At 31.0% G+C, this 23,004-nt stretch overlaps 3 protein-coding genes across 6 annotated transcripts; 1 reads left to right on the forward strand and 2 right to left on the reverse strand.

The window, feature by feature from the left end:
• The first annotated feature begins 842 nt into the window (after positions 1–842).
• LOC8277640 (very-long-chain (3R)-3-hydroxyacyl-CoA dehydratase PASTICCINO 2) lies at positions 843–4,071 on the forward strand. The gene is made up of 9 exons (XM_015728062.3): positions 843–1,252; positions 1,349–1,460; positions 1,575–1,593; positions 1,724–1,812; positions 1,937–1,990; positions 2,753–2,823; positions 2,916–2,997; positions 3,558–3,654; positions 3,755–4,071. Exons 1-9 carry the CDS (start codon positions 1,182–1,184, stop codon positions 3,823–3,825), a joined length of 666 nt encoding a protein of 221 aa, XP_015583548.1. The 5' UTR covers positions 843–1,181; the 3' UTR covers positions 3,826–4,071.
• Positions 4,072–4,616: 545 nt separating this feature from the next.
• Positions 4,617–9,472, reverse strand: LOC8277641 (guanosine nucleotide diphosphate dissociation inhibitor At5g09550). Of its 3 annotated transcripts, none has more exons than XM_002533639.3 (13): positions 9,297–9,472; positions 8,603–8,665; positions 8,421–8,504; positions 7,936–8,043; positions 7,646–7,818; positions 7,276–7,387; positions 6,944–7,024; positions 6,797–6,859; positions 6,598–6,699; positions 6,183–6,307; positions 5,229–5,439; positions 5,000–5,074; positions 4,617–4,824 (listed from the first exon to the last, which is right to left on the reverse strand). In XM_002533639.3, the coding sequence occupies exons 1-13, from the start codon at positions 9,381–9,383 to the stop codon at positions 4,771–4,773; spliced, it is 1,338 nt and encodes a 445-aa protein (XP_002533685.1). In that variant the 5' UTR covers positions 9,384–9,472; the 3' UTR covers positions 4,617–4,770. The 3 variants fall into 3 exon arrangements, with proteins under 3 accessions (XP_002533685.1, XP_015583547.1, XP_048233229.1); XM_015728061.3 differs by lacking the exon at positions 9,297–9,472 and adding an exon at positions 8,906–8,963; XM_048377272.1 differs by lacking the exon at positions 9,297–9,472 and adding an exon at positions 8,843–8,901.
• A 7,543-nt stretch (positions 9,473–17,015) lies between these two features.
• On the reverse strand, positions 17,016–22,190 carry LOC8277642 (MADS-box protein SVP). 2 transcript variants are annotated; one of them, XM_002533640.4, is made up of 8 exons: positions 21,455–22,190; positions 19,136–19,214; positions 18,715–18,779; positions 18,542–18,641; positions 18,398–18,439; positions 17,968–18,009; positions 17,673–17,827; positions 17,016–17,271 (listed from the first exon to the last, which is right to left on the reverse strand). In XM_002533640.4, exons 1-8 carry the CDS (start codon positions 21,634–21,636, stop codon positions 17,253–17,255), a joined length of 684 nt encoding a protein of 227 aa, XP_002533686.3. In that variant the 5' UTR covers positions 21,637–22,190; the 3' UTR covers positions 17,016–17,252. The 2 variants fall into 2 exon arrangements, with proteins under 2 accessions (XP_002533686.3, XP_048233415.1); XM_048377458.1 differs by lacking the exon at positions 21,455–22,190 and adding an exon at positions 20,683–20,905.
• Positions 22,191–23,004: the final 814 nt, after the last annotated feature.

Here is a 23,004-nt window from a genome sequence, read left to right on the forward strand (position 1 = left end):
TCTCTAAATATTCAACCCAACATACAATAATAAAATTACACATAAAATCAAATTATATATTTTCATTAGGGCTTTAATTGATAAATAAATTATATATATTACACTTATCTTTAAATCGTAGTTTTTATTGGTTCAAATAATAACTACATAGTTTGATATTGTATTTAATTTTAGCATTCGATAATGTATTAGTTAAAATTTGTTGAAGTAATTATAATTTCTATGATAAAAGAATTGATAACTCATTCTCTGGACACTTCAAAAGAATTTTCTCTTACTATTTTAGTTTGAACTTTTAGAAATTTAAGTTTGGAATTTTTAATCATCACAACAAATGACAAAAAAAAAAAAATTGAAAACGAATAATTTTTTAAACTTTTATAAAGATGAGTAAAATATTTAAAAAGATATATATTATTAGATTACTTATTTATTTATTTATTTAATCGATATTGTTTTTAGAAAAAATTAATAATTCTTATTCGGACTTGATTTCTCTTTTTTTTTTCTCTTATCACTATTGATATTATAGTTATGTTAATAAATTATGATTAATAATTTTATCAAGGACTAAAATTTAAAATATCAAAATATTTTGTTAAAATTGAAAAATTAAAACTTTGATGCTAAATTTAAAAAAAAGTGGAAAGTGCAGCCTTTTATTAGAGTAGACTTGGACAAAATTATAGGCCCAAGTAATTGTACTGAGCTCGATTGTAAGCACAAACCCGACTGAGCTATGTTCGACCCACATTTTGTTCAGATCTAATCATATACAAACAATTAAACAAAGTTGTTAGTATCTTTATAAAATTAATACCCTCCTTTTCTTTTTTAATTATCTAATGGTTAAATTATTGGAACAAGAAACTCACATTTATTAGAGATCACACTTTCCACCAGGCAGCAAACATACTGCTGATCATTGAAACTACCGATAGATTAGAAAAAAGATTAGTTGCTAAGCTCCAATTCATAGTAGAAGCAAAAGCCATAACTAATGCACATTGTTTGTGTCCCATCATTTTAGAGAAGTAGTTGAGCAGACCACCAGTCTCACCTATATCATAATTGCTTCTATGATCCACTCTCTCTCTAGCTTCTATAAATCCCAGAAGACTGCTATTTTTTCTCTCTCTATATAGCCCTTTTTTGTTGTTTACTGTTGTTAATTTGCATTCATGGCGGGATTTTTTTCACTCCTCAGGCGCCTATACCTTACTATCTATAACTGGGCTGTTTTCATTGGCTGGCAAGTTCCTGTCTTTTTTTGGATCTTTCAGCTTTTCCCTTTTTAAAAGTTTCAATCTTTACTATAAAAAAAAATTATGGTGTTTTGAGATTTCAGGTCTCAGGTTCTGTTTCTTGCTGTCAAAACTTTGAAGGAATCAGGTTATCAACATGTTTATAATGCTGTTGAGAGGCCTCTCTTTCTTGCTCAAACCGCTGCAGTTTTGGAGGTAAACCGCTATGTGTTCTCAATTTCATTTCCTTTTCAAGTTCAGGTTAATTTTAGTGACTGAATTTAATTAAATTCTTTATTGGGTTTGGTTTTAAATTTTGTTTTGTAACAGATTTTTCATGGTCTGGTTGGTGAGTATGCTTTTTCTTTAGCTATTCTTTTTGTGTTAAATATTCTTGAGAATAATTCAAGAATTGTTTTTATATTTTCTAAGGTGTTCTTTTTTTTTTTTTTTAATAATTAATTTGCGTTGATGAAAAGGATTGGTGAGGTCTCCAATAACAGCAACACTACCACAGATTGGTTCGAGACTGTATGTAACATGGGGCATCTTGTATAGCTTCCCTGAGGTTAGTATTAGATCCCTTCCTTTTTCTCTAATCTTGCTACTAATGGATTTAGTAATTAATAGTTTAATTTGGAATTCAGAAATTTAATTAAACTAACACTGATGAAACTGTATTTAATTGGCAGATCCGGACTCACTTCCTTGTTAGCTCTTTGGTTATCAGCTGGTCAATCACTGAGGCAAGTATTATTGTATATAGAGTTACTGGAGATATTATCTCTTAAGCACAAGTTAAATGTTCTTTTTTGTTCCTAGTTGTATTTTGGTTTATTAACTTGCAATCAGTTAAATAGATAGGTTATTATTTGGAATTAAAGTCTTCAAATATTTGTAAAATAATGTAATTTATGAAGAATTCTCACTATCAAGTGCATTTTTCTAACAAGCTGGATGAGGATAAGTATGCTTTGTTGTTGAAATTCTCATCTAAATGAGCTCTTTTTGAAAAAAAAAATATATTCTTTAGACATGCAATGTAAAGCTGCCCTTTGCTTAGTTACTTGCTATTGGCTGATGACTGTTGAATTTTGTCTGTTAATATGTTGATGGGAAGAAGCCCTTCATCTTGGATTTATTCAATCATGGCTCTTAGTGGCACTGTATCATAACTTTTGTTGGTAACATGTAAGAGTTATTTTACAAAGTGATTATGACTTAAGTTTAGTGTTCTCAAGGGAAATGATTGAATGTAAAGGAGTTAAAGAATGCAATTGCATCAGTCATAAGCACAGCTAAATTCTAAGCATATTAGTTTATCAAGATTTATCTACATGCCTGATCCCTTTTAATGTGAAATTAACCTGAAAGCAATATTAAAGCACATAATATAAACTTTTTCATGTTGGATTATTTCCAAAGTTTTCTTTTGTTGGATGACAGTGAAAAACATGAGATTTCCTAAAGGCCAATTTAAAAGATTTTCGTGTTGCTGCCCTTTGCAGATAATTCGGTATTCTTTCTTTGGCACGAAGGAGGCACTTGGTTATGCACCTGCATGGCTCATGTGGCTCAGGTATCAGTATCACCTATATGATTGAATTTACTGTGAAGTAAATATCGAGTTATATGCAGTTGTCTCATTAATGTTCAATTTATTATGTGCAGATATAGCACCTTTTTGTTGTTGTATCCCACCGGTATCAGCAGTGAAGTTGGTCTAATCTACTTTGCCTTGCCATACATCAAGGTAAACAGATGACACATAATTTTAGTTGTATTAATGTAGTTTTGTCAACTGAATGTTATACAGGCTGATGCATACATGAGAATGTCTTGTTGAGGCCTATGTGAAATGTACTAAGTATAGGATTTCCTGTTGCTTCTAAAGGTAATACATCCACGTATCAATGCGCACGCACACTTTTGTCCACTGAGTTCTTTACCTGCTGGTGCAAGCATGAAAAATGTCTTTCTGGGACATGGAGCGTATAGTTTACATAGTAGCATTGAATTTTCTTGTTTCTGAAATACTCGTCTAAATTTATGAGAAGGTGGCAAGATATACATGAAAGTAATTAGCCATTTTTTCTATAGACTGACAATAATTATTAGATTGGTTTACCACCATGCCTTGTAAATTGGCACAGAAACTGTTTTCCACACTGCTGAATTCTACCTCTCCGTTATTTAGTATTAACCTTTTTGTGTATTTACTGTTATGAACCATGTGCCTTTATTAGTATCAGTTTCAGTAGAAAGGAATATCTGATTGAAACGTGAATTGCTAAAAAATCGGGTGGTTTACAGAAATCTGAGAAATATTGCATAAGGATGCCCAACACGTGGAACTTTTCTTTTGATAATTTCTATGCTGCTATTCTTGTACTTGGGATCTATGTACCAGGTATGAACTCAGCTTCTTGAAAGCAGCCTGTCCCATTTGTCGATTTGGTTACTTTATCTTTGCCCATGTTTATTGGTCAAAATGCCATGAACTCTTGCAGGCAGCCCTCACATGTACAGCTATATGCTTGGGCAGAGGAAGAAAGCTCTCTCAAAATCAAAAAGGGAGTAGATTGGGAGCAAAATTTTCTGACGTTGCAACTTTGGCTTATCAATACTTGATCCATGCAGTGAGATACTTTATCCTGGACAGGTTATGAGCATATTAACAAAGTGGATGTTATGTGTTCATCATAGGCTGTGTTATTTAATCTGTTGGTTTAGGGCAGGAGTCTTAAAACTACCCTCCAGTTTGTAGTTTATATGATGTGACAATGATAAACCAAATTGATTATTGATTAAGTTATTCTTTAAGAAATTTGGTCTCCATGGTCTCAAAAAATTATTGCTACTATCTTACTCTTGCTGTTTCCTTTTAGTCGTATTGGTAAGGATGCCTTGGCATGGACCACGGATGGATGTTAGCTGAACAAATTAGAGACTTGGTTGTATATGATCCAAGAGGCTGACTGGGTCGCATACTATTAAAATTCAGGTAGTTAAACCGCCAAAGGGATTAGTAGTAAGTTACAAATTGGGTACCGGGTACAGTAATTGTGGGCATGATAAGATCAATTTCGTTCCTCAGTGCCTGCTTCTGCTGTCCATTTCACTGTTTCTATTTTGTACTGCCCAAATGGTTTCGCCTTGCATGTTCTTGCTGGAGAAGATGGCATATCTGTCTATCTAAGCCATTATTTTTTTAATCACTGAATTTTGAAGAAATTAGCTCAATGCAACATTTGATGTATATAAAATCCAATTACATTCAATAATTAAGAGAGAATTGTTCAATTTTTGGTTGTTTAAAGGGCTCTAACCAACCAGAAGGAGAAGTCAAGATCAGCTGAGAAAAGAATTCTGTAGCAAGAAAGGACAACATCTGGCATGGTGTTGCCAAAAGAGACATGAAATCTTCTAAAAATTTTAAATGCCTACAGAGGAAATTCACAAAAAAAAAAAAAAAAAAAAAAATGGCAGCTCGCATAGCCCATCCAACCTATGAAATCCAGAAAGTTCATTCTTCTGTGGCTGCACCGGCGGCATTTAAATCCACAGTCAAGTCGAGTGTCTGAAGGACAGCATAAACGGGTTAGTAATAGTCCATTGGACAATCAAATTCTAAATTACACTGTTTAATTCCTTTTTATATCATAATCCCAGAGCAGAACAGGAAAAAGGGCCTGAATACTTGCATGCATATACATAGAACTTAAAACCAACAGACAATTAGAAACCACAAGTACCTTTCCAGTTATCTTGCTGTACATGGCAATCACATCTTGCACAGTAGTTTCAAAGTGAGTCGTTGCATCATAACTCTGCAGATAATTCCAATCTCAAAACCTTATCACCAGCTCAGGTTTCAGCAAGCAATATTGCTGTAACTTGCTTGTTTTTTGAGCTTAGTTATTGTATAATTACAAAAATAATTAGGAAGTTGATGAGAGATGAACTATTCATATTTATACTTACCGTGGATATGAAGCAGTTGTCAACATCATGCTGATTTGTAGGCTCATATCTATCATAAGTTTCGAAAAACATCTCGTCTACAGGTCCAAGGAGATCTAGGCCTGGCTTCAATTCAGTTTGAGGATCATCAGTCTCTGCTTCTGTCGTAACAAAAGCAATGTATTTCCCTTTTGGAGCCACATTGTGAGTATAGGAGCAGCAGAATAGGTACCTGTGATAGTTACTATGTCAAATCTAAATTTAAATTGAAGGTAATAGCTAGAAGGAGAAAAAAAAGGAAGGCAGGAGAAGGAAGTGCGTATAAAAGAAATAAGAAGATAAACGTTTATTTGTCATGACTGAGCAGCATATATCCATAAGCACAAGATGTATTTCTTACGTATCTTTCATGTCTCATGTCTAACATGTAGGAGTTACAATACAAAATAATTGAGGAAATACATCTAATCAACCACAAATCATACCCTTGTTCAAGCATTTATCAGTACCATCAGTACGACTTATTAACCACATAATTCTGTTCTAATCACGAAATTCTTGAATGAGTAGTGCTAAATCCAAGACGGACAATTAAGAATGAGGAAGATTTTATAAGGTTTTTAGAACATCCAACTTCTAACTAGAGAACCTCAAATTTACCAGCTGCAGGTACAGAAATAGTGTCACCAGAATTTTCCTAGCAGAATTGTTATTTATGGGAAAAAGAAACAACTTCAATAGATTTGCCAGAATCATGCTCAAGTTTGCATGCAACACCTCCTGTTTGATCATAATCATCTTATAAAGAGATGAGCTACACTTAAAATGTGGTATTGAATTTTCATCACATCCTAACGTGCTGATGTGCACGTAAATGATCTATTCATGTGAAAATGTAGATCAATGCCTTTGTGTACAGTAATAACTTCAAGTATAAAATGCCAAAGCATTCAAATCATAAGAAACACCACGTACATATCTGATTTTCGCGCAAGTTGTTTCTGAGGCAGAATAACCTGGACTGAGTGAGAATCATGGGTATTTGGAATTGGATGACTCATTATACATATAGCACGAGCTACTTTCCCAATTGTCTTTACCTGTTGGCGTATGTAAATAATCAAGAGATAAGGTTTACTTCTCATTTAGTTCAGAAGGGTACAAGAGAAGCTTGAAACAAAAAGTTCACAAAATTAGACGGCTATTATAATCATCCTGATGGTAAATAATTTATGTACAATTGGGCATAGCTTTCAGGATCATTATGATCGGCAGAACATATTTGAGAATATTACAAATGAAACCCACATCTAGTCAAACTCTAAAGAATTTTGACATTGTCATTTTTGACAAACACTGGCCAAGGAGTTATAGATTCCTGCAATGTTACCTTGTTGGGCAAATATGAAGGATCACATACGACTTTTTTGCATTTAGCAGTTTCTCCTTCTGATGTCACTCCATAGGCTTTTCCATCTACATCAAACTCAACCTGCCATATACATTAGCCAGAGCAGCATAACATGAGATAATCTTGCAAAGCAGCAACTCGTCATATTACATATTCTACATTGTTGACAGGACATTGCCTTGCATTCTGGCTTGCTAAGCATGTAGGTACCACCATAAACAGCACTCAAACGAGCAAATGCCTGTCAAGAATATTGTAACCAGAATCATTATCGCAACTGTAATTAGGCCACTGCAAATGCTTTCAATTCCAAATAGAAACAAACCTGAGGGAGCTCTCCTAATCCATAAAGGGGATAAATATAAGGAGATCCTCCCTGAAAGCGTGCTAAAGAATCTGCATATAGCTGCATAACCAAATATGTCAGAGAGAGATATAGTTCTTCGCAGCAGAAAATTGATGACGCTGATGGTCTATAAGAAAACACATTTTTGCATCATGAAGCTTGTGAAGGAAAAATCATAAACCATATCAGAGATTCAACCAGGTATAACCCTTGCTTTTAAGTCAGAAGGAACTACATTAGTGAGAGTCATATATAGATTATATACCCAGTTAGTACTACCTCTCCAGATACAACTGGAAAAGACCAATTACCTTCATCCTCTTCACAAAATCCAAAGCAGGTTCATCTAAGTAATTATCATCCAAATAAAGTGCCAAAGCATGCCCAATGAAGTCTACTGTATTATCATCCAGCCCATATTTCCTGCATGAAACAAGGATGTAAGTAATTTTAGAAGCCATTTCTTTTCTTGTCCAGAAGATGGATAATTCAATTACTTTTGGAAGCCTGAAGTAATTGATAACAATTTTATTTCCTTAAGAGCTATTATTGCTCCTAGTCTGTATTGTATACGATGATCAAGATATTATACTGCGCAAAGTACAGAATGCTGCTCTTTTCATCAAAGCTCAAAAACAATATTCATATTGAAGAAAGGGAGAGATTGGAGTGAGACATTACGATATAACATCTCTAGCTTTAACCTTGTTAAGGTCCAGCCTTTCATGAGACTTAGGATCATTCTCATCATAGTCTTGCACATAAATGAAAAACTTTCGAGCACGACGCTTCTCAAACAATCCCATAAGTGGGGATTTCAGTGCTTCCACATCATTAGCTGGTACTTTGTGTATCTGCAAACAATGATCCGCCTCAAATACATTAACTGTGAAAACAGAAAGATTTACTATTCTACATAGCTCAATAGTTCAAGTTATAGATAAGAAACTAAGAATGATAAGTCTTCAGACCTTTCCTTTATTATATACAAAACTACCGTCCACAGCCTTGAAATTTAGATATTTAGTAACATCAGTGTGGATGAGAATGCGAACCAAGGCACCATTAGCCATCATGAACTGCGAGAGCACAGAATACTGTCATTATTATTCAAAGCGAACAAAGTTCAGCAATTTTAACATACTTCAAATAACGCACCAAGCATGCTTGATCCCGAACTGTTCTTATTTTGGAGTCGTTTTAGAACTCTATAGGAAAGTTACTAAGGTTCAAAATCACACAATATGAGAAGTTCTTGAACCCACAAAATTCAGAAGATTCAAGTCAAGGATTTACTGCAAATAGTAGTAATAAGAAAAAGTGCACAAATAATACTCGTGCAGAAAACTCAAATAGTATATCAACAAACACAAATGAATCATCAAATGAAGATACAAAAGTTATGGTTTACTTAGAGTAGGATTAGGAAAAAAGTCATCATCAAATGTGGATATACCTTAGGGATCATATCAACATTATAGTCTCTGCTTGCGCCCAAACTTTCTGGAGGCTTGTCATCACCCCTAAATCGCTTCCAAAGCTATGAAACCAAAGACAGGCTTAATGTGAATGAAATCCCTCAATCTAATGATTTTCCATTAATTCTGTTTAATAGAAATGAGATAAATATATAGTCACCTGATTTAGGTTTAGCGAAGTGGACTCTCCTCCATAATAATCATTTCTATCCATATGCAATACCTGTCAAAAAAAAGAAAAAGAAATTCTTGAGCAGCTAAGCCTGACCCATCACTTGATCAATATAACCCAAAACATACATGCACAATTTATGGTGATTACTCGATTCACATATAATCATATTGTTTTTTTAATAGATCTAACATCATATAAGAACAAGAATGAGAGTGACAGTTATACAAATGAAACTGGTTCATTTGCATATTATAACTTAGTCTTGCTACTGTCAAAGAACTGCTCAACCTAAAAGCACAAGTCAGCCTTAATTATTCTATGAAAGGAGAGAGCACTACTGCAAAAATTCCCTGCCAAGTAAAACTTTTAGCGGCATTTTAATCATGTCATTTATACCAAATGCCTCAAAACCAATAGCGGCATTTATGTTAATGGACAGCAAAGGGAGGCCTTTTGCGGCAATGTTTTGTTTTTTTTATGTGTCACCAAAATTATATTTAATTGTCGTTAGTCGTGATTTTCATTTTAAATCTAGAGCTCTTTTTAGCGGCAATTTATGTATGCCGCTATAGCAATAGCGACAGTGGATGTGATCATAACTGCCGCTAAAACTAACAAAAAAGTGCAGCGAAAGACTACATTATTTTATGTCGGTAGCTTACGGAGGAGAGTTACGTACTTTGAGTCCATCGACGGAGAGCAAACCACTGAGGATGCATTCTTTGAGACCTGTTCCTAGTACTACGACATCGTATTCTTCATCCATTGCAAGAAATTAAGAAGCAGAAAGAAAGAAAAAGAGATAATTAATTGCAAAGAAACAGATTAAAAAGAAAAGATCACAAAAAAGAAGAAGGAGGAATTACTGCTAAGAACGAAAGAAGGAGAGCAGGTCTATAGCGGGAAAGTCCCTTACTTTTCGGTTAAATCAGTTGCTACACGTGTTTCCAATCATCCCCTACACGTGTTTGTTTCCTCTCGGTTTTGCCGCTGAATAATAATAATAAGGACAAAGGGCCAATTTAGTCCCTGAATTTATATCAAGGGGTCATATAAGTCCAATTTCAACTTATCTAACAAATAGGCACATAACTTCTATTTAAATACCAAATTAATCCAAATTTAAGCAAGTGTATTGCACTCTCTTGAAAGAGAGAGTGACTGATTTCTTTTGATAATAACAATACACAAAAGAAAATCAATAACAAAAGAAAAAAATAAATAAATAAATTCCAATTCTGCATATTCATTTTCACAAAGCCAATTTAAAATCTAAATCTTTTCTCTAACCCTCACCAACACTTTAAATCCTTAGCATTACAGTTCCTAGTGTGGTGGTGACAATGACTACATTAGCTACTGCCTGTGGATTTATGGATTGTTTAAGAACATGGATAGATGGGTTTGATGGATAATGATTAACGTGTGTTGTTGTTTGATGGTGATAATATATGGGTTAGAGGCGAAGGGTGGATTAAGTTTCATCATTGGAGTGGCATTGGATTGACGTCTGTAATAGAAGCAATGATTGGATTGAGTTTCATTAGCTTTAATAGAGATAACAATGGCTTTCTTTGATGAATACGTTACTTAGATTTGATTGTGATTTGTGATTGTACAGTGTTTTGTGATTATGGTTTTTTTTAGCAGTTCGATGATGGTGTTTAAGAGGCAATAATGTTGTAGCAATTTCGATGGTGATATGGTAGTGGCCCCGGTGACAACGGGTTGTTTAATATTGGGTATAACTGAAAGTGGAAAGTGATGATAGAGGCGATGCTGATGGCGGCGGCGATACTAGTGATGGTAATGGTGGTAACAACAACAGTTGAGCGATGGTGAGTGGTCGTGGTAACAGTGGGTGGTTAGTTGGGCGATGGTGAATGGTGGCAAGGATGATAGTGAGTGATGGTATGTGGTTTATTTATTTATTTTTTAAAAATATATATAAAATGTGTAACAATATATAAAGTAAAGCTTTTTTATTTTAAATATTCATTTATTTTAATTTAGTGTATATATTTAATTTAAGAAAGAGTTTGTTATACACGTGCCTTACTTAGTCCAATTTTGGATTAATTTGGCCCTCAAACTAAAGTTGGAGGCCTAATTGTTAAAATAATTAAAATTAGATTTATTTGACATCTTAATACAAGTTCAGGGGACAAACTGACCCTTTATCCATAACAATAAATACCTATTATTGGTTAAGTTTTTCTAAACATCAAAATACTTGTAAAAACACACATGAAAATAAAAGTATTTAATATTATAGTTAAGATTTCTTTTCTAAACATTATAAAATAGTACATATATTCTATTTTACAGTGGACGTGGATTTATTGATTTTAAATTATTTTAAAAAATACTTAATTACTAGAAATCTGTAAATTTAATTTTTTTTTATTTAAAAATTGGTAAGCACTGTCATTTAAAACTGGGTAGGTGCTGAAAACTGATAAGCATTATAATTCAAGACAAGGTCGGTGCTGTAAGGAAAAGAAAAGGAAAATTTTGCCTAAATTCTGATTATTTAGGAATTTTAATTTTTTAATATTCAATTTAAGTTAATTGATCTAAATCATTTGAGATATTATCTGCTTTTATTTTGAGTAACCTCACGATTTTGTTCTTTTAATAAATTCAAGAGCTTCTTACGAGGTCATTGGTTTCAAAAAATTTATGAACTCATTACATATTAAATCATTGATTAACTTTTAGATTTTTTCACATCTAATGACTAAACTTTTTTCATTTTTTCTTTGTTTATTTCTATATTCTCTCTTCTATTTATTAACTAACTATATTTTCTAATTTGTCTTTTATTTATAACCAAAATAATATTACTTCTTCTTTCTTTTCCATTAAAAGATAGCTTTAAAAATAATATAATATTTAGAATAAGAAATTGTTTTAAACGAAGAAGCACCTGCCTGTGCTCTTTTGGCTGTTTGTAAGGATATTGAAGTTTTTTTCCCTTTCTTAATTAAACCTAGTTTCTACAAACAGAAAATCTAAAATTTTCAAGAATGAGAATTATATTTCTTGAAAGAAGAAAAATAGTACTACAATATTTATAAATTCATCATCAGGAAAATTAAGTATTAATATTGTTGTCGTCTAAGTTTATTATTAAATTTTTTAACACTTTCATAATGACATATATATTTTAGATATTATAATGACATGTTCGAGTATGATGATGATCACACGATTGGTAAATTATGGCCGAGCTAAATGGGAGGTCGAACAGAGTATAGAGTTATTAGTAATCATTATGATGTTGGTGTAAAGCTAGTAGTTGTTCTTGATTTCATAAGTTCAGAAACAATGAAGTCATTTGTAACTCGTAATTATTTGGAATTAGTGATGTTGGTTAAAGAAAACAAGTGTTATAATGCATGAGATGTTAGGGGCATGATTGGACACTAACAAAGTATATCAAGAACTTGGATGCCATTTGCTTTTATTAGAATTTCAATTATATTAAGAACTTGGATGCCGTTTGCTCTTACTGGGAATTTCAATTTTCTGAAGACAATAAAGAAAAAGCTATCTATACAAATAAATTTTTAGTTAAATTTGAAAGCGGATTTACTTTGTTTTTTTTGTTATTATATAAATATTCATGAGTTAGTAAAATTATTTTTTTAAATATTATAATTGCTATTTATTTTAGGTTACTTTTAAATATATATAAAAAAAAGCATAATATAATGACAGAAAAAATGAAGAACGTACGAAGTACTCTGAATTGCCAAAACTTTACCAAATATCATTTAATTGCCATCCATTGGATTAAACTTGTGTGCATATATGTATTATGATCTTGTTCGTAAGAGATTAACATTGTCACTGTTTTCTTGTAGTATTATTAACTACTAAGCTCTCTTTCAATGAAAAAAGAAATAAAAGAAAAAGTACTATAAGAAAGTAATTAAAGGTAGTATCAAAATAAAAATAAATAAATAAAAGAAAGTAGATTCTAATCATAAATGGAAAATGAATTAGAGAATATAATTAGTTAATGATATGGAAGAGAATATAGAAGGAGAAAAAAGAAATATGAGAAAAAGTTTGTAATGTCGCTAGAAGTGAAAGAAATCACTAGTTGAGAAATTGTGTAAAGTTACAAAGTTTTACATGTGTAAGTGGATATATATATATATATATGTTAAATGTTGTTCCGTATCCAAACATTATATGTTCCAGATATATCTCTTTTAAATTAAATTGTCATATCACTATTAACTTCCGTTTAGTTCATCCTCCAACTATTTATTTATTAAAAATTTCACATTTTGATATTATTTATACTAATTGAATTCAAATCACATGTGGTACTATCTACTTTAAGCTTCAATGGCCTTATAATTTTGTTTCCTTGATAAATTCAAAAACTTGCTAAAAAGCTACGCTTTTAAATTATTTTCTGAACTCATCGCGTTTAATTTTAGAGTTCTTCTAACTTCTAAGCTAAACAATTAAAAAACTTTTTATGTGATTAATTTCAATTCTTTACATATATATCACTAATCATTCTTTGTTCCATTTTAATATACAACTGGATTATTCATACCCTTTGTCTTCTAGAGGTTTGCTATCCTAAAAGTATGTTGGGAGCCACTCTTTGTCTAAGCATCTTGTCTATGGCTCAACATTTAATTCTTGCTATCATTAAACTATTTCTTTAGATCAGAGTATGTTCTGTAAAATTCGCGGGCTTATGAATCACGCAAAAATAATACAATATGAGTAAAGTATCATCTCATGGAAAAGAAATTCAAGTACTAATCTTTATTTAATTATTATCTAAAAAATCAGTAATCATTGATAAATAAAAATTAAAGTACTAAGATAAAAATAATCTAGTCTATGACAATGAAGATTTAACAATCAATTAAAGACAACTCTATGTTAAGGATTCCACCACATTAAGTGACTATGATTGCTTACTTGCTAGACTTTGATTTAGAACAAATAATCAATTTAAAGATTATTAAATCATTATTATCCCACATACTCTCTACTCAAGTTGTGCGAGAAGTATCAAAGCTAATTTCATACCTACTCTCGTGATCATTAACAATAACTGAAATCCATTAAGTTTTATAGTTAATGATAAAATCACATAGGATTGAAATCATCTATAACTCTTAACTTTCTAAATTTAGCAATTCATAACTAATAGTAGATTTCAATTCTCGTTCCATCACCTAATATCTTAAACATGTAAATACTTGGCCACAATATTCATAACATCAATAAAAACACCAAATTTCTAAATCAAAGTTTATTTACTCATCAATCAGTAGTTTAATGCAAGATAATCGTAATTGAATTAATGGGTGATCACTCATTTCCTAGAATTAAATAAAATTAGCCATTAATAGCTTTATTCAAATCCAAATCAAAAGAATAGAAAAATAAAAAGAATTATTCTAGTAAATAGTATAAAATAGCAAGAAGATGTTTTGAGAATGTTTCTCTATTAAATTATCTACTCTAGATGATGACTTGAGTCTTCAATCTTCTTTCTTTATTCCTTTGACGGCTTCTCCTTACGTTTTTCTTCTTTTTTCCAACTTAAGGAAACCCTAAAAAAGTCCAATTGTGCAACTAATGTCATGCGTCTCTAAGAAAGTGAGAAAAATCTCCAAGAGGAAATATTAAAAGATATTAAATTATAGTTATGAATTTGAATTTATAATTAAAATAACAACAACGACAGTGCAGTACAATATGAGACAATAAAATACAATAAATATAACGCACAAATAAATGACTAGTATATATATATAAAGAAAATAAAGTTTTTTCATCAAATTTCACGTGACGTAAATAAAATTTTATGAAACCATGTTATATTGTTTTTCAATAAAAAAATGACATGTGTTGTGTTCATAAAAATATTAATTATAAATATTTATAAAAAAATTAAATGTGATGTTAAATGCTAATAACGCATATCACAAAAGTTTATATTTATTTAAATATAAGATTAATATGAAATTAAAAAATATTAGTAATAAATATAATAATTATTATACCTACTATATATTAATAATAAATCTTATTATCTTTATAATAAAATATATGTTTATATTTATATGTAAGAATAAATAATAATAATAATAATAACATAGGAAATTATTAAATTTAGAACATAAAAACAATTAATAGAAATTTTTGACATATTAAAAAATATATTGGTGCAAAAGAGAGCCTTAATATGGTTACCATATTTCGACACATAACTTTCGAAAATATATATTTTCAAATCTCAACTTTAACTATTTTATTATTTTAATCTTTGAATTTTAAATCTAATATGGTAGGCGCTTCAATTTTAATATTTAAATAATCTTTTAAACGTGATTTCATTCAATATGTCAATGTATAACGTATTTAAATGTCCTTATTGTTATTTAAAAAAATTAGGTACCTGTTAAATGAAATTATTTTTGTAACTTCTTAAATACTTTTAATTTTTAATTTCATTTAACAGGTACCTAATTTTTTTAAATAACTTTAAGAACTTCTAAATACGTTATACATTGACATGTTAAATGAAATCACATTTAAAAGATTATTTAAATATTAAAATTGAAGTGCCTACCATATTAGATTTAAAGTTCAAAGATTAAAATAATAAAATAGTTAAAGTTGAGATTTAAAAATATATATTTTTGAAAGTTATGTGTCGAAGTATGGTAACCATATTAAGGCTCTCTTTTGCACCAATATATTTTTTAACATGTTAAAAATTTCTATTAACTGCTTTTATGTTCTAAATTTAATAATTTACTATGTTATTATTATTATTATTATTTATTCTTACATATAAATATAAACATATATTTTATTATAAAGATAATAAAATTTATTATTAATATATAGTAGGTATAATAATTATTATATTTATTATAATATTTATTGATTTTATATTAATCTTATATTTAAATAAATATAAACTTTTGTCATATTCGTTATTAGCATTTAACATCACATTTAATTTTTTTATGAACATAACACGTGTCATTTTTTTATTGAAAAACAACATGATATGGTTTCATAAAATTTTATTTATGTCACTTGAAATTTAATGAAAATACTTGGTTTTCTTTATATATATACTAGTCATTTATTTGTGCGTTATATCTATTGCATTCCATCGTCTCGTATTGTACTGTATTGTCGTTGTTATTTTGATTATAAATTCAAATTCATAAATATAATTTAATATCTTTTAATATTTAATATTAATTTATAGTATTTTAAAAAATATCCTTACTTTTTAAAAAAATTAAAATTTTATTAGTGGAATAATATATAAATTATTTTATAAATTTTTATTTAGTATTATATAAATTAATACTATCAATATAATTGATATTACTGTTTTGTAGGATTAGAAATTTTAAAATATAATTTAAATTACTATTTTCTAAAATTAGAATTATTATCTAATTAGAAAATTAATTTATTAGTTAATATAATATTAAACTATAATTAATATATTATTTCTTAGGATAGAATAATATCGTTATTTAATTAGAAAACTATTTATTAATTAATATTATATTAAAATATAACTAATATTATATTTCTTAAAATTAGAATCATTGTTTAATTAAAAATATAATTTATTAATCAATAAATTAATAGAAAAATTATAAAATTATCAATAATCTTAAATATCATGTGTCAAAATAAATATATATGGCAAAATAAAAATTTTATTTATCAAAAATTAAGCAAACATGTAAAAGAATTTAGGTTTCATATATATATAGCACTACAAAAAAACTAAGTAATATAGACTATATTTAGATACTACACACAAAACCGTCGCTTTAAAGACTATTTTGAGATCACACGACCACTTGGAAACCAGAATTTTTCTGTGAAAAATAGAAACTATTTAGCGACCAATTTGTAATGGGATTATAGCTTTCATTTAGAGACAGGACATATAGTCTCTCACTTTTTTTAGTAGTCTGATATAGCGACCACAAATAGAAATAATAGCAAGCACAATAAATGGTCTCTGTTTACAGATCAGATAATGTGATCTCTAAATTAACAACCACGTGGAAAAAGTAATCGCTATTTATTTAGCGACTTGCATTTTAGAGACTAATAAAACTGGTCATTAAGTGATCTGAGAAAGTGATTAGAGACCGCTTTTGGTGGTCTCTAAATGCTGATTTTTTTTTTTTGCAGTGTATAGACTATGGATAATGAATCTAGACAATGAACCAAATACAATTTCTTTTTCAGGATTGAGCTTCGATCAAACTTCTATTGCACTTGCAATTTCAAAGTTATATAAAAATGAGTTCCATGCCAATGGAGAAAAATCAAGCTGAAAAGCTAAAAAAATCTCAAGTCTAAATTGGGCTAAGAAAGGGTTTTCATATATATATATATATATATATAAATATATAGAAAGAGAATAAAAGTGTTCATACATGGCTTCATAAATGTGTCCGAAGGCACACAAAGATTATGTACCTATAAAAAGGCAGAAGTGGGTTAGGTAAATTACACAACAACATCCATGTCACTTTCAACTATAAACCATATCTCTGTCCTCATTTGTTCAGAAGCATCCCAATCTCCTTACCAACACTTAGCCAGAATACGGTAACCTGTGAAGAAATGGGAAAAATTACAAGACAATAGAAACATTACATTCAAAAATAAGCAAAAAGACAAGCAGATATATGCTGGAACAATATCTGAATATACCCTTTTCCATATATAGTTGTCCAGATCATTTCTACATCATTTTCATGTGGTACTACTTATGCACATCAATGCTATATGAACTACATTGCGTAAGATATTGAAATTAGTAGTGTCCGGTTCAAAGGTAAAAGGGGAAGAGGAAAAACTGTTAGCAGGCATTATCAATCTTTGAATTCGATGATCTCTTTTTGTTTGAAAAAAATAGGTGTATCTGAGCTTTGTGTTGGCACGTAAGTTAAATTTAGCTATACTTTGTGTTGCTCAGTTAGCATACAGATAGAACTATGAGATGCACACTAACCCCAATTTGAGAGATGTGTCTGAGCTTTCATAGTCATTTGGGGGGCCATTTGAGCTGCATACATTGGTCACAGACTCTGATGACTGCCCTTCCTCATAAACCCCATTCTCCATATCCGCACCAGCCTGCTTTCGGCCATTAGATACCTCCAAAACCTTGAACATTTTGGGGACATTAGTACATTCAAAAGGGAAAGAAAGAAAAAACATGACATGTCTTTATGTGCATGTACAACATGCGAGAGAGAGAGAGAGAGAGAGAGAGAGAGAGAGAGAGAGAGAGAGGAAGCTCATACTTGGTGTCTTAGTCGTTCATTCTCTTCCATTAATTGCATTCCCTACTTGTTTCATAAGAAAATAAAACGATGTTAAAGAAAGACCAAAAGGGAGAACCTCAAAATAGCCATTTCAAAAAGAAGAAAAGGGAAAAACAAATCATGCTTTAACTAACAACTAAAACCGTTCCAGTAAGCTAGGAATCTGCAGAACATAATATGTTCAACCTTTCCTACAATAATTCACAACCTCTTGCAAAATTGCTCAAGCAACGAGATATATTATCAAAACACCATTTAAGCATTTAGTTTCTGCAGACAGCAATTTTTTATCCGGCTTAATCAGATGTCTGGTAAGTTATACGGATATGATGTACGCAAACATGCAAGATACATCCCAGTAAGTGCCCAAGGAATTCATGTAAAGGTATAATGCAGTCCAGAAACTGACCTTCCTTTGGAGTTCACTGATCTCCTTCATAATTTTCTCACCCTGAAATCAACACAAGGAAATATTAGCAGTAATTATATGTGCTTAGGTAAAGGATGCAGATGATCAAAACCCAATCTCACAGAAGCAAAAATGTTTGTAGACCTTCTTTTCTATCACACGGCCTAATCCAGCTTCAAGGGACTTCTCTAGCTGTTGCAGTTCCTCTATATTTAATCCTTGAAGCTCTTCTCCTCTCATTTGCCTGTTTTAAATATAAGTTACATATGGGAGTGCATATAATTGATGGAAACTGACAAACAGATCAGAACTTATACCTTAGTCGAAGGATTTTCTCAGCAACTTCCTTGCTCAACCTAGAATAGTTACTATTCTCAACCAGCTATACGATACAAGACAAAACGAAAATACAAACATCCTGAGTCCTTTAGCAAACAAAAATGGAGCAAAAAAAAGAAAGAAAGAAGAGAAATACAATATGGAATTGAATTGCCTGTTAAACATTTGAATGTTTAGATTATAGTGCTCCCAATAAAAACATAAGAACAATACCATTTCCATATTAACATACCTAATACAAATAACTGAAGATTACTAAGAACTGAGAATAAAAAACAGGATTTGTGTCTATCAAAAATTGGAAAGCAGATTCATTTACTTATATGGAATATAAATGCACACATTTTTCAGTGGAGATGCATATTTCATGAAATACACAAAGAAGAAAAAAGCGCCCACCTGCAACTCAAGGGATGGTTGTTCCAGCTTCTCAAGATTTTTTGAGTGCAGGTTATGCCTGTCTAGAATTCCCTTCATGCTTCAGAAGACAAAACATCCTAAAGTTACTTCAAAGAATATACTTAAAATCCTTAAACTAACTGATATTGCTCAAATTATTCTCACACAATGTAAAAGTAAGACCCATTACATATTCAAACAGTACAGGTCGAAGAAAACAGGTATAAGATTCCTTTGCTTTATATGGCTATAAATCCAAAAGAAGAAAAGGAAACATATCACCATAGAACAAAGTGCTATAGCGTTGATTGTTGTTTCTAATTACATACATGACTGGACAGCAACTGTTCACATCCAAAGTTATATTCATATAACTGTCCATATGCAAGTGATCAAACAAAGACAAAAAACAAACTACAAATAGGATAATCAAATAAAAGTCTTCAACTTTTGGCATAGCAGAAGAACTAAAATGCTATTGCCAGTGATGCCAGGCTATGAAGCATTTTTTACTGGAGTAGTAGAGTAAATACTATAGTTTAGTGGCCACATGGTCATCTTAATGAAAAAATTTAATCTTAGCTACAGCTGTAATTCATAGACAATGTGTGTTCCCTAGTATATGGATTTCCAGAGAAATTGCCACAATTGTAAATTAGACAAAGTTTGTAAACCATTTTTGTCATAATCCAAGTATGAAAGGGTTAAGGATTAAGTGAAATTAGACGAGTTATATTACTTTCACTCAGACATGGCCAAGAAAGCTTCATCACATTTCTTAAGGTAAGAAGCTATTTTATTTTGTACGAATGTCCTCTCCCACCTCTGCTCACATGTTCAATTTAAAGTAGATTAATTATATGTATTGAGAAAATAATTAAATAATACAATCAAAAGAGAAAACTATTAGTACAATAAAGAAAAGACAAAACAAGACAGCAGGAGATTTCAAAGGAAAAGCAGCATTGATGATGAATGTTAGAGTAAAGGCGTGAAATTAACTGCGTTTAGTTGCTTGGCAATGACCAATCATTTTCTTAAGTACACAAAAAAATCTAACATAATATTATTAGCAAGTACATCTTCACATGGTAATATTGGTAGTGGTCCTCTCACAAGTAGCAATATAAGCATGCATATACCTTTTGTACTTCCCATTACTTCCTCAAACCCTTCACCACCTTCCATCTATATGCCCTAGCTGTGAGATAAATTTGACACAAACGCATTTCTAAACATCATTTTCTTTTCTACATTGGAAGAAGATAATGTGACCCAAAATGATCAAACAGGCAGTAGTCGTTCTAATGCTAGTAGAACAGCAATCGAGAAGAAGAATATGATTAGTTGTATTAGAAGTCAGCATCTGCCTCAATCATTCCAAATCTCACTACCCCATACGCAACTAGTGGCAAATAATATTGATGCAATGTATTATGTTACCACACTTTTTGCTTTCTATACGTAGTTCCTTGCTAATAATGTTGCCTTTCTTAACATGCTATCTCATACATATAACAAAGTCAGTTCATCTCTTCCACAACTACCTGTCTTCTCTCTCCCATGCAGCCAGGAATAAAGGGAAAATAAATTGATTAACAATAGAGGAGACAAGTCCGCCATAAGGAGAAACAGGTTTCATGAGCAAAAAACTGAAGTTTTAACAGGAAAAAAACTCGTGTTAACTACCGCACAGCAATATTTCTTGAAAGAATCAGAATATTCCCATTTGAGTAACAGTTGTGGACAAGATAAATCTAGGTTTATTGATATTAGAAATATATAGATATTAGCAAAAAAAAAAAGAAAGACTCTAGTGATGATACAACCTATATAAACAGTAACAAATAGACCCTTTAGCTTATAGTCTAAATCATGATATCTTATCAATTAATTCACGAGAATCCGTATAAACAAAACTTCAACAATACCAATATATATCACTCTCATTTAAAATAAAAATAAGAAACTTTTTATTTTAATATTCTCAACTGCTTCAACACACAATCCTTGGAAAAAAAGATAAAGAAAGAAAAAGAAAAAGAAAAAGAAAAAGGAAAAACATCACGCTCCTACAACTCCTAGTGGATTGATCGAGTCTTATCATTTCTCATCTTCCTTCCTCAAAGAACCCACTTCTCACCTTCCAAGATCAAGAACATAAAGAACTCTTTAATCGTCTTGGAGACTGTAACTTTTCACTATTACAAACTCACACATATAGCCAGCTATGTAGTGACATAGATAGATATAAGGATGAATACCTTAAAAAAAAATGACGAGAGAGAGAGAGAGAGAGAGAGAGAGAGAGAGAGAGACCTGGAGCTGCAGTACTCAAAGAGCCTGCCAGTAGAAGAGAAGACTATAAGAGCAACATCAGCATCGCAAAGAACAGAAAGCTCTTGAGCTTTTTTGAATAGCCCTCTTCTCCTTTTGGAGAAGGTAACTTGTCTAGCTGTAGCGTTATCGATCTTCTTGATCTGAATCTTCTCTCTGGCCATTATAATGATCTTTTTATTTTTTTTGCTAAAAGAAGAAACAACAAAAGCTTCCAGTTCCTTTCTGAATCTTCTTCTCTTAGTTATTGGGCACAGGGAATAAACCGGTATATAAAGAGAAGGGTTTTTGCCTTGGTTGCTGCTAAATACAAGAAAAAGAAGGACAAGTGGTGTTCATTGATAGTGGCAGCAGCATTTTTGCCAAATTTAGAGAAGAATCTGAGAGAGAAACCCTAGTTAAAAGAAAACGAAAGGAGCATTATTTTTCTTAGTATTTTCAGATCCAAAAGAACATAAAGTGGAAAGAATGAGAAAAAAAAAATTCTAAAAGAATTTAAAAAACCCACCAATCGGAAGTGAAAGAATAATAAGAAAAGAAAAGAGCAGAAGAAGAAGAAGAAGAAGAGAGATAGGGATTGGTTAATGCGTTAATGGCATTTACTTACTGCTTACTTTCTTTTCACTTACCAGATTGGGGAACGGGCGACTAAGGTTATTTGTTATGTTGCGAGGAAAAGTTTCAGAGACGTGAAAAAGAGCCACCAATTCTTTAAAAGAGTTAAAAGGGAGAGAGACTATACAAATTAGTAACAAGATTTATTATTTTGACTTTGGTCAAGAAAAACCCTTTTATAGTGAAACAGGAATGTTTCCCTTTTAACCTCTTTGCCTGTTCTGTTGCTGTAAAAGGTTAAGGAGTTTTTTGAGATTAATTTTTTATGATGGGGACTAAATCTACATGGATAAATGTAAAACTTTCTTTTTTGGTACATTTTACTCTCATATAACCAACTAATTGATGCCTAGTTCCTTCTATATGCTAATTACCACTAAAAATCCGTATTTTATAGCTCATTACTAATAAAATCTGTATTTTAAAATTCTTTTATTGAATTCAGCATGTGCTTTTGATTTTTTAATTCAATTAGTAAATTGTAGATTAATGTTTTTATTAATTTTTTAATATTCTGGTCAAATTATAAACTGAATTTGATTGATGATCTATTAAATCTTGGCCATAAAATAAAATCTCAAAAAAAAAATAATAATAATGAGTTAGTAAGAAAAATGATGAGACGTGTACTAAATTGCTCACTCATTAATTTCATCTTCTTCTTCTCCGAAACTAGTGGACTAGTCTCTCGTCAGCCGCATCTTATACCAATGTTAAGTTTGATTCATGTGACTGATTTTTCTTTTTAAATTTTGATGTTGTTATGATTGTGGAGGAGTACTAGGAATGAGAATGAGGAATTGGGGTGGTGGTGGTGGTGGTGCAATCCATGGTTAGGCTTGTGAAGGAAATGGTGGTGGTGGCAAAATGGTGCGTGGTCTAGTTGGTACCCATCAGCATTGTATAGTAGTGGTGGC

Source organism: Ricinus communis, chromosome 7, assembly GCF_019578655.1.
Source record: "Ricinus communis isolate WT05 ecotype wild-type chromosome 7, ASM1957865v1, whole genome shotgun sequence".
NCBI classification, from domain to species: Eukaryota; Viridiplantae; Streptophyta; class Magnoliopsida; order Malpighiales; family Euphorbiaceae; genus Ricinus; species Ricinus communis.

What these genes read in the sequence shown, in the direction of transcription:
- LOC8277640 (XM_015728062.3), top strand. Translation starts at nt 1,182, where the DNA reads ATGGCGGGATTTTTTTCACTCCTCAGGCGCCTATACCTTACTATCTAT. An exon ending in TCAGCTGGTCAATCACTGAG is followed by an intron (nt 1,991 to 2,752) that starts GCAAGTATTATT and finishes TGCCCTTTGCAG; the next exon opens with ATAATTCGGTATTCTTTCTT. An exon ending in GCATGGCTCATGTGGCTCAG is followed by an intron (nt 2,824 to 2,915) that starts GTATCAGTATCA and finishes TATTATGTGCAG; the next exon opens with ATATAGCACCTTTTTGTTGT.
- LOC8277641 (XM_002533639.3), bottom strand. Translation starts at nt 9,383, where the DNA reads ATGGATGAAGAATACGATGTCGTAGTACTAGGAACAGGTCTCAAAGAA. An exon ending in TCTCCGTCGATGGACTCAAA is followed by an intron (nt 8,666 to 9,296) that starts GTACGTAACTCT and finishes TTTTTTTGACAG; the next exon opens with GTATTGCATATGGATAGAAA. An exon ending in CTTCGCTAAACCTAAATCAG is followed by an intron (nt 8,505 to 8,602) that starts GTGACTATATAT and finishes TTGGTTTCATAG; the next exon opens with CTTTGGAAGCGATTTAGGGG.
- LOC8277642 (XM_002533640.4), bottom strand. Translation starts at nt 21,636, where the DNA reads ATGGCCAGAGAGAAGATTCAGATCAAGAAGATCGATAACGCTACAGCT. An exon ending in AACCATCCCTTGAGTTGCAG is followed by an intron (nt 18,780 to 19,135) that starts GTGGGCGCTTTT and finishes TGTATCGTATAG; the next exon opens with CTGGTTGAGAATAGTAACTA. An exon ending in TCAGTGAACTCCAAAGGAAG is followed by an intron (nt 18,010 to 18,397) that starts GTCAGTTTCTGG and finishes TGAAACAAGTAG; the next exon opens with GGAATGCAATTAATGGAAGA.